Source organism: Manis pentadactyla, chromosome 7 (genome assembly GCF_030020395.1).
Source record: "Manis pentadactyla isolate mManPen7 chromosome 7, mManPen7.hap1, whole genome shotgun sequence".
Taxonomy (NCBI): domain Eukaryota; kingdom Metazoa; phylum Chordata; class Mammalia; order Pholidota; family Manidae; genus Manis; species Manis pentadactyla.
In genome coordinates this window covers 116,528,965-116,544,528 of record NC_080025.1, presented here as the reverse complement: position 1 = coordinate 116,544,528, position 15,564 = coordinate 116,528,965, and the positions used below count along the sequence as shown (strand labels likewise).

The window sequence follows — 15,564 nt, the reverse complement described above, 5'->3', positions numbered from 1 at the left end:
TTTTTCAAGGCATCACCCTCCGGAAGTGTCATTTACCAAATGAGAATACTTAATATCCATCATGCAAAGTTGTTGGGGGCTCAAATTTGATGACATGTAATAAAGCATAAACTACTGAACAGATCTTTTTTAAGTTTTAACATTTAACTGAAGTAATGTATGGATGGTGATGGCCTCAGAAGAAAGCCTACCTTAAATGAATTTGCAATAATTGAAAAATGGAAGACCATCACCGCTTACTGATCACAAAAATATGTACACATACTATATGCATGGTCACCACAGACACACATACACAGTTACTGACACATGTACTTCTGTTTTGAGGGAAAATAAGAAACCTGACTGTTGAACTGTTAAACATGTTTATTGTGCAGGCTTATAATAACCTTTACAGGACATGCAGGATAAAAAAGTGTAAAATATATCAGTAAGCATGTAAAATTTCCATAATCTTTTGGACCAGCAATTGATTTGCATGAGGATCTAGAACAGACATGTCTCGTGATACACAGTTTACAGATTGAATCACAAAAGAATTTCCCAAGTGATTCTCCTCATATAAAGATAAAGATAAAAATATCTTTACACTTAAAAAGTATGCAGTATAGTACATTTTCAGTTATGTACACAGTTTAAAAGTAAAACTATGTCCATGCCAGTGTCTGTTTTAAATGCAAAAAATCAAAGTAGGTAACAGGTTGATAATTAAAGTGTCAGGAAAACTGAAAGAGGCAAAAAAAAAAAAGTCAAGCAGAATTCAAATAGGTGTATGAAAATGAAAACAAAAGCATAACTGAAGGTTAAAAATAAAGTCCCAGAGGACAGAATCTTAATATCAGTAGAAGAAACAAAAAGCTTTGGGATGTACCAGGCAGCTTTGTCTATGACTCAGTTTTACAGGTAAAATTCCTCAGTTTGAGTTCAGAAGAATTTGAATTTATTCCAGCAAAATTACCTCAATCTTTTATTACTGCCTCCTCCCCCATCTTCTTTTTGAGTCAAGTGATGCCTGGAATAGGTCCAAAGCTCCTGACAGGGGGAGGGGCCGTGTGTCACAGCATAACAGACAGTTGCAAGTGCTGTACTTTGAAAGGGTCACATTTGCAACAACTCTGACAGTCTCACACAATGGCCTCCATTTTATGAGCCCCTCCCCAGAGGCCCACTGATCAGCTGAAAAGGGAACACAATGTTCAGCCACTAAATCACCCCAGTGATGGATTAGTTTGGAGTCAGGAAAGCGTGATTATTCTTGAAAATAAATGAAGCTGAATAGACAAGCTGACCTCATTCAGCTGATGAGAGGCAGAGAAAGTTGGCCTCCACTCCCGCCAGCCTAGAGAGGGCTCAGCCCCATTTGTCCACCTTAATTAGTTTCATGGGGCTGATATGGACCATATTCAATATGGATAAAGATGCTGTGTGATCAAATGCAAACATGAACTTCACCTGACTCGGTATCTCGGAGTCAGAAACAAGCATGGAGAACTAGGTAACAGTTTTTCTAAGTTTGGTCTTCCGGGAGGCTGCTGACCTACTGATAAGTTGGACCCTATTTGAAAAGGAAAATGTCAATGACAGAAAGGCACTTAGGTCTCATTATCTATGTAACAAATATTCAGGCATAGAAACTATCACAGGTTAAAATTTCAAGAAGAGTAAGGCATTAGTCAGATAATAAGAATGCAGACTATGTTTTCTAACTTGATAAAGATCACCAGATCCCACTGGATCATTAAAGTGAATGGTAGCAGTCCACTAAGACTTCACATGGTGGGGGAAGAGTTTGCTTAAAACTTGCCCACATACCTGTACACTCAATGGCCATAGCCTGGAATTCTTCCCTTATCATAAAATGATCAATGTTTTAGAATAGGCAGTTGAGGTTGTTGGTATTTTTTTCCTCCTCAGTTCTTCATATTTCCCTCAAATTAACTTTCAAGAATAGATTCATATCTCAGCCAACAAAATAATAATCCACATGCAAATAAAAATGTAGAGAAAACTTTTAAATGTGTTTAAAAATTCAGACCACTGGAAAAAAATAGACGAAATAGCTCAGAAGAGACAAATAATGGTTATGAAAACTGAGGGAGTGATTTCTTTGTTCTGAGCCAAGAAAATTCATTCATATAGTGTTGCTGTACTAGCAACAGGAAACTTGAAATTGGCACCAAGAAAATTAAAAGGGAAAAAAAAAGAATCAGGTATACTTCTATCCCTTAAATGTCATTTATATTTCTTTCTGCATGTTGATGCGGATATTGCTGAATATTTTGCCAACAGCCTCAAAGAGTGGGTCACAGAAGGTGTGGACGTAGATGGAATAGACACGGCTGATGCACTGAATCTCTATCAGGAAGCTCTTAATGCACGGTACAACTGCCCAGATGTGCAGGAAAGAGAGAATGGCAAAGTAAATGCCCCAGATGAGTGCCATTGGGATGCCAAAGAGGGCAGACAGCAAGCGGTAAAACCAGTATTTCGTCACAGTGAAGGTGGTGAAGCTGGCCTTCCAAATGCCGTCAAAACTGTGTGTCCCTTCTGGTTCTGCAATCACATCTTCAAAATCAATCTAAAAGGAAAGCAGGACAGAACATGAACTTAACAATAGAAGAAAAGAGAAAAAGGACCTATTACTGAGTATCCTTAAATATATATTATCTTTTATGTATAAGTTCTGTGTGAGATGCTTGACAATACCCAGCAGCACCAGCAGCATTTGTTGGAAATGGAATCACCTGTTGGAAACACAGATATTATTTGGGACCCACCTGGACCTTATTGCACCTCTGGGGTTGAAATCCAGGAGAACGTTTAATGTGTTCCCCAGGTGTTTCTTTATTCTGTGAAAGGTTGAGAACCACTGCTCTAGGGGAAACCAAATAGATATGATAAAATTCCTGCCTTTAACTAAAACCAGGCAACATGGATAAGTATATAAAGCACTCAATAAAATGTGACACGACCCAAGTTAATTGCACTCCAAGACAGCTACATACACAGTGTTAAGAGGTAGTTAGCTTATAATTGATTATTGACTCTTTGAACACTTAATTGGTAGAATTTCTTAAGGAAATTAGGTTGCTGTGAGCTGTGAGGACTCAAGAAGTCTTCATGGGGCGGTGGGGATTTTGGCAGGGCTTGGAAAACGGGGTATGATTTGGAGAGGAAGGAAGAAGGGACTTTGGAAATGGTGTGAGCAAGACCCCAGAAACAAGGAAGGGGGATGCAGTGTCACAAGTAGATAGATCTGAGTGACCACAGCTGGAAAGACAGGTTGGGGTCAGACTTGATATTATTTGAAGATGTTGGAGTTGGGGAATGAAGCCAAATCACAACAGTCATTTGTCAAGATGAATTTGACAGCAGTGTGTGGTGGAAAGAGATTCATGGCAGAGAGACTGTTGCTGTAACTCAAGCTTGAGATTGCAGAACCAAAGCTGAAATAGAATGCCATTTTTATAAGAGAAGATACAGAGGTTCAGAGAGTGAAGGTGTCTTGCTAATGTCAAGCACAGAGCAATGGTGGGACCAGAATGCAAACTTGGCCCTTTGCCCAATAGCATTCTCTCCCTAAACAATGAATTCTTAGGAGGTTTTATCCCTCTAGAAGGATTTATATAGACTAAACTGAAGCATAGGATTAAAGAAAATTACCAATGTAAGAGTAAGAAACAGCCTGCTCAACTGCTTGGCATAGGTAGCTATAAGAAGGGATGTAATGCAGTTTGAAATCCAAACAACCTGATGACTGCCAGCAGCAATACAGCCAAACTCAGGATTAGGGATTGAGGACTTGGGTGACTCCATGGAGCCTCTCAGTATCAAGGAGACACCTTTGATTCAACACAGTAAAACTTTTGGGTAAAGTAGATGATACTTACCAATAGTTTATTTTCTAGAACATTCTGTTTCTTGATCTATTGTGCAATTTCCTAATAATACAATATGTAAAAATGGCATGTCCACAATTATGTCAATGAAGTTAAATAGATTTATTGTCATTCTAATTTTTCTTTGCCATTTAGATCTAGACTTGGAGGTAAACATTTACTTGTGTGTTCTAAAAGGTTGTACAAAATATTTGGCAAGTCAGATCAACTCTTTGATGATGTTTCTGTGCAATTTACTTAATTATCCACTATGGGGTTTTGTTCTGACACTGCATTTTCCCAAAGCTGTTAAAAATAAAATCCTGCTGTTTTCCTTCATTCAATTGCAAGATACACAAATAATTTTATTTTTAAAAGATGACCTTATTTTATAAGTGGATTTGGTGAAATGAAAATTAATATACTAGAGTAGATGTATTTAATATGGGTCATAGAATGGGGCAACATTGGTCCATGAGTGCCATGAAATGGGTACATATGTTTTGAGTGTACAATTGGAGAGGGTCCATCACTTTTATTAGAAAATAAAAGGAGTCTATTACCAAAGGAGGGTAGGAAGCACTTAACTGGAGCAGAGGATTCCTGCCCATTTATAGAGCCGACTTTAATCACATCTGCCTTGAGATTCTTTTCCAAGAGAAGGGATAGTTACTAGCATCTGTTGACTGGCTATTATGATTTGACACTGTTCTCATTTAATTCACAGCAACTCTTAATACTATTCCTATTTTATAGAAAATATGGGATTCAGAAATATGTTAATAAATTGCCCAGATAAATAAGAGGTGGATTTGAGGTTCAAATCTAATCTGAAAGAAACCAGCTCTTTCTTCAGTACCACAACACTTTTTTCAATAGTTTACAAATTTTCTCCAAGGTGCTTATAGTATGTCACAATTGAAAGGCACATTAACAAAGAAGAGTTTGCTGAATTTAACCCTCTGGTAGCTGTAAGAATCCCACAGTGTGGTCACTGAGGGCAATGTTGCAATGAGGCCATGTATATCATATACACAATTGGTCCTTAGTGAAGATCTATGAACACATGAATATGTAAGCTTTCATGATAATAACTTTATTTTTCTAAGCATAAATATAAGTGCTTTTTTTAACAAACATTGGAAACTCCTAAGCTTTCTTTTAAATGGCTTAGAACATTGCACGGTGGCTACTATTTCACTGCTTTACAGAACCTGTCAGTGAGCATGATTTATCCTCAAATATCTGAGGAAATTTAGAGCAGGTCTCCAGGGGTGGACATGTCAAAAATATGTTTTTGTCAAAAACATGTCAAAAATAATATTTTATATCTATATATTCAGTTAGTTGCTTTCATCCTGAAAATTTAAGGTGACTAAAATACTAAAAGTACAGCCAATTAGATGCAACTGAGAAAGAGAAAGCAAGGAATGTTAAGGAAGCATAAAGGAGCCAGAAACAGAGCTAAGTTTCTCTCTACCTCCATTTTTTTTTTTTTAACATTTAAAAATGTTTATTAGCCTTTGTATTTCCTTTTTTCTGACTTTTCTGCCATCTACAGAATTTTAGTGTTTTTCTAATTAATTATATATGCTTGTCATAGATTGAGGATGTTACCCTTTCTCTGTTATATTTTAAGTAACTATTTGTTAATTTCATTCAAGTTGTATTTAAGTAGCCTCTTTTATACTGAGACATTTTGAATTTTATGTGGTTGAGTATTATATTTTCCTTTGAAATTTCCATTGTTTTAAGCTTACACACTGTTCCTAATAGAAAAAGTTTATAAATGTCCACTCTTATTTACTTGTAGTTTTTTGTTTATCTTTCTTAAGGTTTTACTCCGTACATTTAGAGCTGCTTAAAGCTCCAGGGATTTATTTTGGTATGAAACATGAGGTGAGGATTAAAATCGATCTTTTTCTTAAAAAGCGAACAACTGCTTCAGCACCATTTCTTTAACAACTTCTCCATGTTCTTCCGTATAACTGGGTCTGTCTGGGAGTCACACACTCCACTGTACTGACCCGCTACTCTGTTTTTGTGGCAAAAAGAAAATGTTTTCATTACCGTGGATACAAAATATGTGTTAACATAGAAGCTACGTGTCTCCTAATTTCTCTTCTTAAAAATGTAGGTAGATGATCATTATAATCATCTTTTTATATTATAAGAAAAAAATCACATTAAGAGTTTTGTTTGGAATTGCACTGAACTTCTGAATTCAGGAATCTACCTCCATTTTTGAGACAGTAATAGTAATAGGTTTAGTGAAGAGTACATGAGATAATTTATGTAAAGTGTTTAGCATGGGGCTAGGACATTGTAATATAGTAAATGCTCATTAAATAGCATTAAAAATGCTACAAGGTGACTTGTTCTGGGTGACTAAGCTTTTTAATAGATAATATTAATAAGAGAAACTGTCAGTTGCAAAGCACACAGTGGCTCTGAATGCAAATTCCACCAGTGACTCAAAAGAACTAGCTTCCATCTATAGTGATTTTCACCACAACCCTCCGATATGCATGCCATCATTCCCATTTTACAGATGAGGGTACTCTGGGAGGTTAAGTAATTACTTAAGGTCATGCAAATACTACGTGGCAAAGCTGGAACTGGAATTTGTCCTACTCAAGTCAGAGATCTTTTTGCTTATGTATCCCTGGGATTACAAGCTCTTATGATACCCCTAATTGCTTAAAGATAGATATACTTCCAAAACACTTTTATTATTAAAGGGATTACTCTTGTTAACGTTTCCATTTTAACTTAGAACATATAGTAACTAGGATGTTTTACATTTTTGGTACTGATTGTATTTTCACTGCCCGGCACAGTATGTTCTTACAGTCTTGGGCACCCAGCCAAGAACTCTCATTCTAATTAGCAGATAAGGAAACTGAGGCACAGAATGATCAAAATGGGTCAGATATTCTTAAGGTCCCAAGTGAATCAGTAGAAAAGCTGAAATTAGAACTCTAACTTCCTGATTCCCAGGCCTAAGTCCAGCCCTGTGCTCCACACTATTTCCCTGGGAATTTAATCTCTCTTTGTCCATATCCCTTCTCTACCTACCCCATTCATATCTCTAGGTCTCCCATAAGTCTCATTGCCTTCTACAGCATTGACTTGAAAGGTCATTATGTGAGATTAGGAGATATGTCCTTTTTCATAACAAGAACATGGACATTTCTGTATATCTAGGGTGAAGAAAACTGGAGGGAATATTTTTAAAAATACCCTCATTGTACATTTTGACATGCATTCATTGTGCATTGAATCCAACAAAGTTCTGCCATTTTATCAGTAATTCCATTTAAAGGCAGTTCAGAATTCCCCATTAATTAAAACACTTCAGCAGATTCATAGATATTTCAAGCTGAAGGGATCCTTAAAGGGACTTTTAGCTTTTCACTGATTCACTTGGGACCTTAAGAATATCTGAGATATTCTTCTGAGATAGAGAAAATGATGGCCAAAGCCAGTAGATGACTGGATCAAGGACATATTCACACTTAATGGCAGACACAGGATTGGAATTCAGGCTTAGGAACTCTCTTGGGCTCTTCTACTATTGTCTCCTATTATCATACATCCTCAGTCTGTCTGGCTGCTACTTTCTATAGAAAATGCAAAAGACAACTAGGCTTGCATCTGAACTTAAACACTGTCTTGCCCTCAAGAGTCCCTCTGGTCCATTGTTGAATGAATGATGGTGTTTCTCTCTGACAATCCCCAGTGTCTTCATAGTTCACATGCATCATTATCTGTCATTGAGACTTTCACTCTAGAGTCCTGTTTTCTAAGGGACTCACTCCTCTTATCCTTTATAGGAGGACAGGTCTTGCTTGTCTAGAGCAGAACTTTATCTGCTCAGTTTGACTTGGAGAAGAACAGGAATTAGAGATTTGCTTTAAAAAGAAAACAAGAGGTGCAGGTGCCATTTATTTTCTTAGATAAGAAAGATGAGGTTGAGCTGCTCCTCTAGGAACTGATTTTTTGTTCTATAATCTGTAGAACAAGTTACCCTTCTGGCAAGAATCATTATACAGACCTCAAGATCAAAGGCATAAATGTGCTATAGTGATATTTCTGTGTCTTAATGGATGCTTTATGAGGGACCAACAGTTTATATTACTAGATTTTTATAAATGACATTAAATTCTTTGGTGAAATATTGACTTATGATGCTACAGTTTGAGAAATATAAGTTAACAAAAATCAAGAATCCAAAGTGAATCAGTGTTAAAAAAAAGAATCCAAAGTGAATAAAAGTTAAAAAAAACAAGAAAAGCAATTTGTCTTGTGTTTTCATGATACTTGGCTAATATAGTAAATCTCAGAAGATTTCATCTTGTTAAATATATCTGATGGCAATATTTATAGAACATATGTACACAGGATTTTTTAAAATGGGGCCATTTTTTGCCTCAAAATCTGGACATGTTATTTCTGAATAAGGGAATAAATAAAGCTTCAAGAAGCTTTAAGTACATTAGGATTTCATGAGCAGTGATGCTTGTATATTGTTTCTATAGGAAAATTTCCTTTTTAGACTAGATATATAGATCTATGTATATAGGATATACAGAACACAATAATAATGCAAAAGATGTTTGCAGAAGACTTGTGTGTTGTCTGCCTGACATCCATAGTCCTACATCCCTGCCTACTGAATCCTAATTTATTCAGGTAATAAAAATAATCCTTTGATCTCAGAGATAAGTCATGGCTGGTTTAGATTTGTCATTGTAACGTCAGTGATATAGTAATTAACACTCTTTCCTGCTGGTTGGCATGGTAGGTGCACATCTCCTTTAGAAGCCCAAGTCCTATTTCTAACCTCAGTGTCTATTTCCAGCACTACTCGACTCTAGTCCCATAAGATGCTGCCTAAACTGTTTCAGAAAATGTTTGCTTTACATCAACATTTAGTTTTAGCAAAACATAAATAACTTAACTATGAAATAAACAAATTAACATAAAGTAGACAGCATCTAATATCTTAGGGTCCCAATGATTCCCCATCTCCACCTCCTGATATTCACGTCCTATGTAATACTCTCCTCTTGCATGTGGGATGAATTTAGCAATTTGCATGTAAATAATAAAACATGGCAAGACAGACGGCGTGTCATTTCTAAGATTAGGTTTCAGAAGACTATCGAATCTGTCTTGCTTCTTTTCTTGCTTGCTCTGCTAGAAGACAGCTGCCATGTTGTAAGTTGCCCTATGGGGAGAGAGGTCTATGTGGAAGGAACTGAGGGAGGACTTTGGCCAACAACCATTGAGAAACTGAGGTCCTCAGCCCAACAGCCTGGGCAGAAGTGAATCCTGCCGTTGGCCATGTGAGTGAACCTGGAAATGGGTCCTCAGCCAGCCTGGCCTTGAGATGACCCCAGCCCTGACACCTGGATTGCAACCTGTGTGAGGCTCTGAACCAGAACCGTTATGCTAAGTCACACTGCGTTCCTGACACACTGTAAGATGATAAATGATTGTTGTTTTAAGCCACTAAACTTTAGGGTAATTTGTTATGCAGCCATTGACAGCTAATACAATTCCAAGACAAACCACCTTTATTTTGATTATCATTTCTTATTTTTTATTTTATTGTTCTTTTCTATTAGATAATTAAATTTTCATGCTTATATAAAAATGTATATAATGAATGTATATAAATGTCCTGGAATTTGGTCCTGGGGCCAAGTCCAGAAATTTGAGAAGGGAAGTTTTCAACTCTCTACAATTCACATCAAATGGGGTATTAGGAAAGTTTATTGATAGTGCTGTCTTTCATAAACCTGATGTGTCTTGGGTTTAACCAGATATGCACTAAAGACTAAAAGCCAGCTCATCTAGAGGACCCATTACCAATTCTAGACTCTTGACTATAATACTTTGAATGTACTAGCACAGGGCTGTTCAGTTCCCAGGGGTTATCAGCAGGGGCAGTGTGGCAGGGGAACCAACTGGGGAAAGGTTGTTTGTTAAAATGTAGGTGCTCAGGCTCATATCAGACTCTCTGGGGTAGGGCCTGGGGGCTATATTTTTGACAAGACTTCTTCTTTTTTTTTCATGCAGAAGTCTAAACTGGAGTATACTGTGCTCTTTGGATTTAGTGACAGCTCCTTTTTTGTCCATGCTGCTCTTCCCCCCGCCAATGCCTCAAAGCCCTAGTTTTCTTCCTGTTTGTTTCTGAGAGCTCCTCATGTGCTGGATGGCATCTGGAAGTTGGTGAATAATGAAATGGAAATTCTTTTTTAAAAGCTTGCCCTAATTTAAACTATAAATATGTATTATTAGACAAGGATGAATGACTATTATTTATTATGAAAAATGTACAAACTGGCAATAGAAATTCTGATTTTCGTGATTCTAAACCCAGCATAAACAAATGTACATGTTTGAAAAATCAAATGTGCACTTCTAAAATCCCAATGTATGTACCAAACCCAGTCATACAGAAAGAGGGTTTAAACTAACTTAAAACTCCCTTCACTCTTCTCACACATATTTCCAACATGTTGAGAGGCCTTTGAAGTCAATCGGATAAATGTGTGTGAGTGGGTGGGTGTAAAGAGGGTTGAGAACCAGCACAATTAAATGTTACCAGAACACAGGAACTTTGCTGTAATGCCCATGCGTTTTCTCAGGGGCAAGGGCAAATACCCATGTGTTTACTGGGCCAAACTGGCACTAATGGGGGAAAAGGCTACAGTGTTCTTGCAGCCCTGACTGAAAACAGGAGGCCTGGATTGTGTTAATGCCTGTGATTGCTTGGATTTCCAGAGGATCCACACACAGCTGTAGGAAAAATGTAAACTCGGGGTGGGAACATTGATGTGGTTTGGGGCCATCTTGGGGTAGCAGGCACTGGGCAACTTCACCTTGAAGAGCACAGGATTGCGGAGGAAAGGAGGGGGCTACATTTTTAATCAGGGTTTCGAGTTGGAAGAGAGTAAAAGGTGGCTAGTTAGCTACCTCTGTGGGTGAGAGAAGAGGGTTGGGGTACAGGGGGAGGGGTGCAGAGGAGATCTACAGTTCCTGGGCCTCCAGCTGGGACCCTCGAGTCCCTCCCTTTGGACTAAACTCCCTTGTGTTTCTTTCCAGACATTACAGAGGCCTCAGAGTCACAATATTTTATATTTATAGTATTCTATTTCACTAACCTGCCTCTCTTCACAAACTTGTAAAGTTCTTGGTTATCTTAATAATAAGACTGGAAAATAGTCTTGTATTTTCCCACTAAGGAAAGGTCACTTAACTCATATATGACAGGACCAAACCAGGATTTAAGGCATCTGTGCAGCTGCACTTATCTATGTACACATTAATTAGCAAATAAACATCTCAATAACTACAGTATTTTAAAGCAGCTATTTCAGTAACCACTGGATTATCACCCATGAATTCTTAGTCTTGTATCACAAGAGTACTTTTATTTATCTACTTTTTTTGGTATTCCATTTTATTCAAAGTGATGTTCTAAAATATCACCATAGCTCTGTAATACCATGCCCATTCTGATCAAAATGAAGTGGAGGGCTGGTTATCATTTAGGTGGCCTGGGCAGCATGGAAAGACCACAGAGGAGGGGGACAATTCAAATCCAGACATTTTCACATCTGAGGAAAAATGATAAAGAAAATACTGATGAAAGCATGTTTTTACTCGGTTGGGTTTCCCCAGTGATCCGAATAACTACAATTGTGTAGACCTGGGCCCCAAAGCAGGGGGCACACACTGGAGTATGATGGGGAGGGGCCTTCTAAAGGAAGCAGGGGTACAAGCAGAAACAGCAGCTGGGCCCAGCCCTGTGGGGTAACAGCAGAGCATAGCAATGGGGAAGGGACAGGGTGAGGAGAGTGAATTTTTTCTCTTCCTCATGTTTCTGTGTGTGTGTGTGTGTGTGTGTGTGTGTGTGTGTGTGTGTGTGTGTGTGTCCCCAGTGCAGGGAAGGGGCCAAAAAGTAATTTGTACTTTAGAATGAATTTAGGTGACTGTGTTTTTTTTTTCTTGGCAGCAGTGTAGAGGGATGCATAGAGCAAAGCAGAGCATCACAGCCAATTGTCTTTTATGTGTCATTAATAGACTTTAGGCATCAGTCTGACAGGTATATTCTGAGGTGGGAGACTTTTACAGAGGCCCTGGAATAGCAATAACATACTATGGAGTATTATATGTCTCAGTGGGCTTGAATCACATTCCTTATGTGTGGACATGCAAAGCAGGTGTTATTTCCCCCATTTTACAGACTAGGAGACTGAACCTCAGGGAGATTGTAATCACTGACTGGACCAAACCCAGGACTTATGTCTCCTGGATCCTTATTTAGTTTTCTTTCCATCACAGCACTCTCTTGAACCCCACATCAAAGTCCTCATTCTGTTTATGCAATCCTTCTCATTCAAACATAGTCATGTAGGATTTCTGAATTCACACGTTCTGGTTGCTTTCCCTCACCTGCACCCATGCTTCCCATCCAAATTAGTACCTCCTTGAGGGCAAATAATCATTTCTACCACAACATTGGTCCAAGCCAGAGGATGTGGGTGGCCTCCTTCTGCTATCAAACCTCCATGCTCAGTATTACCCCCACTCCCCAGCACCTGAGTTCCTCTCTGGACAGGACTCCTGGGTCATCTGACTGACCATTGGTTGTCAGGATCCCTATTGCCTTGTCATCTCTCTCTCTGGCTTTTTCTGGCTTCCCATAACATTGTACCTTTACCTTATTCCATTCTTGTAGGGCCAGGAGTTCTCAAACATTAGTACACTCAAAGTTTTCTGGAGATATTTGTTAAAATGCAGATTCTGAATTGGTGGTCTGAGGGTAGGGTCCAGGTAAATGTACCTCTTCCTCACATTTTGATGCGCATGGTCTAGGGAGGACACTGAGAAACAAGAGCTGCCTTAAGCTTCGTTATTTGCTAAGTGATAGGATCTGAAAACTCTTGATACTCAGATTTGAGTGGGCATGATAGTAGGTCAGTTACCATGTTGCTCCCTACTTATGAAAAGATGGGTAACACATGGCTGGGTTTGAATCTTTGTTGTGTATTCTCACACAAGCTACTAAAATCTCTCTGTGTCTTAGTTTTTCATCGGTAACTTGTGGGTATAATAGTGCCCACTTCATAGGATTTTTCTGTGTATCAAATGATTTAACTTAGGCAAAATGTTTGGGACATTCACCAGGGCTGGTGCAATGATCAGGGCTACATCAGGAGCTTCTGGCCCAGGCAACCCTGACCAGGAGAAGTGGAAGTGTCGAGGATTTCAGTAACTGTGTTGGGAGGATGGAGGAGATATTTCAGAAAAGGAGAGCCTCTTGGCATTCCTGAAATTGTTTCATGCAGGTAAGTGCTTATTTTGCATTCTTCGATTAAGCAAATAATAAGGATTAGCTCATCTCTAACAAGTACATCAGCCTTCTGGAGTTCATTATAAACATGAGGCACACAGAGACCAAACATGCCCTCAGGCAGAAGATGCCCCAGCTGTGCCTGGATGTATCAGAACTAATACCAAGTAGACAGGACTCTCTTTGCTTTAATTTCTTTTTGCTGTATTGTTCCTTTCCTTTAGTTTGAAGAGAAGTGCCAGGTTTCTCCATCTTATGCTCTTCTTATGAGGGAGTGTGAATTATGATAGGGTTTGTATTATACCTTGAAAATTTAAATTTCCCTGTTTTGATAACAAAGATACATATTCCTAGTTTAAATCCTGTTATGCATTGAATTGTTTCCCATCAAAAAGACATGTGGAAATCCTAATACCCAATAACTCAGAATGTGGCCTTGTTTGGAGAATGGTGTCTTGCAGATATAGTTAGGATGAGGTCATACTGGAGTAGGGTAGCCCCCTCGTCTTACATGACTGGCATCCTTATAAGAAGGTGGTAATGATGAAGGCACACAGGGAGAAGGCCATGTGATTGACTGGAGTTGCGCAGCTGCAAGCCAAGGAGTGCCAAAGATGTCCAGCAAACCCACCAGAAGCTAGAAAGAGACAAGGAAGGATTCCCTTACAGGTCTCACAGGGAGTGTGGACCTGCTGCCATCTTGCTTTTGGACATTTAGCCTCCAGAACCATGAGACTAAATTTATGTTGCTTTAAGGCATCCAATTTCTGATACTTTTTAAAGGCAGCCCTAGGAAACAAATATATATCCCTTTGAAATGGCTAAAATCTATCAGTGATGAGATGATTTTGGGGTTCCAGAGTGTTTTCATACCCCTTTGAGTAGGCTACCCACCCTTTCTTCTGGGGTTCCTAGTGGGAACTTAAGAACCACATTTTGGTGCACCTAAGACCAACTAACTGGCCATGAGCTTTCTTCAGGAACCTTGAACCATCTTGAACCTGTCCACAAACCCTCACATTTTCATGATCATGAAAAGCACTTAGCTGCAGATGGCTGGGGACAAAAGCAGGCTGCATATCTTTTGACTCCTTTTTTTAATCTAAGCCTCTGGTATTGATTTGGTGGCACTCGTTGATGTTGAGTGCCACCAAACGAGTGATATGGAACAGTGAACAGGATAAAAATAGGCCGCACAAGGGCTGACACAATTGGAATCTTGAAGCTAAAGCACTGAAGTTGAACAGGGAAGAGGGATATCTTGGAGCTGCTTATGTTTGCCATCCTTCAGGAGAACAAACTACAGTCCTTCAAAGTGTTGAAAGTTCTCTTCCCAAATAGAAAAGTCCTGCATTGTTTAATGCATGGAAATCTTATTTTATCCAAACACACAATTATAAGGATTCATCCAGAGACCTCACCCACTCATGAAATTCTGTGTTTATACTTGGGAATTTGTTATTCTTTAAACTTTGGGTGTGTCATGGGACACATATGAAAGATTACTGCACTAAAGAAAATAAAGTCTCTTTCCATTCTGTCAAAGACACAAGAAACGGAAATATCTTCATCATTTTCAGGCTACCCATTGGCCTGCATAGACATTTGTTTGAACCAGAGCTTTTTAAACACTTTTAACTTCTTTTCAGTTTCTACAATTCACTTCCTGATGGCCGAGGTTGTTTCCTACCATTCAGTTAAGTCAAACTAGGGTTACTAATAGCTTTCATCTTACCTCACTGCTGGAATATTTTCCCTCCAGTGCTTGCAGTCTGTTTATTAAACAAATAGAAAATGAATGCAATAAATATCTGCAGGTTTGAACATTGCTTGGCACCTGAGGAAAAGGATCTACACTAGGGTTCTTGTAAGGACTAAGCAGGGATAATCATAGACCACTATGTGGCTTCTAAAACATAGCCCCCCAACCTCTACTACGGGGTTTCTCCATTTTGGCCCTGCTGGCATTTTGGGCCAGATAATTCTTTGTTGTTGGGATGAGGTTGGGGGTGTGACCTGTGCACTACAGGGTGATTATCAACATCCCTGTCTTCTACCTACTAGATGACAGTAGCGCCCCCTAAATGTGACAATTAAAAATGTCTCCAGATATTGCCAAATGTCCCCTTGTGTGGGGGGCAAAATTATTCCTGATTGAAAACTGCTGCTCTAGAAAATCAGAATGTGATATGATGAGACAGGACCTAAGCTTTAGACATATTACAGCCTACAGTGCTTGCATGTTTCCTGCACTTCAGGTTACAGTACTATAGCCTTGTGAGTTCATTCATGCAATATTTAGGAAGCACCTACTTT

At 38.8% G+C, this 15,564-nt stretch overlaps 1 protein-coding gene across 2 annotated transcripts in view; it reads right to left on the bottom strand.

Moving 5' to 3' along the window:
- Positions 1–348: 348 nt before the first annotated feature.
- Positions 349–15,564, bottom strand: part of CAV1 (caveolin 1) — a 32,184-nt gene continuing 16,968 nt past the window's right edge. For both annotated transcript variants that reach the window (XM_036931541.2, XM_036931542.2), the window contains exon 3: positions 349–2,578. In XM_036931541.2, the coding sequence (XP_036787436.1) occupies positions 2,237–2,578 (342 nt within the window). In that variant the 3' untranslated portion in view covers positions 349–2,236. The remainder of the gene's footprint in view (positions 2,579–15,564) is intronic.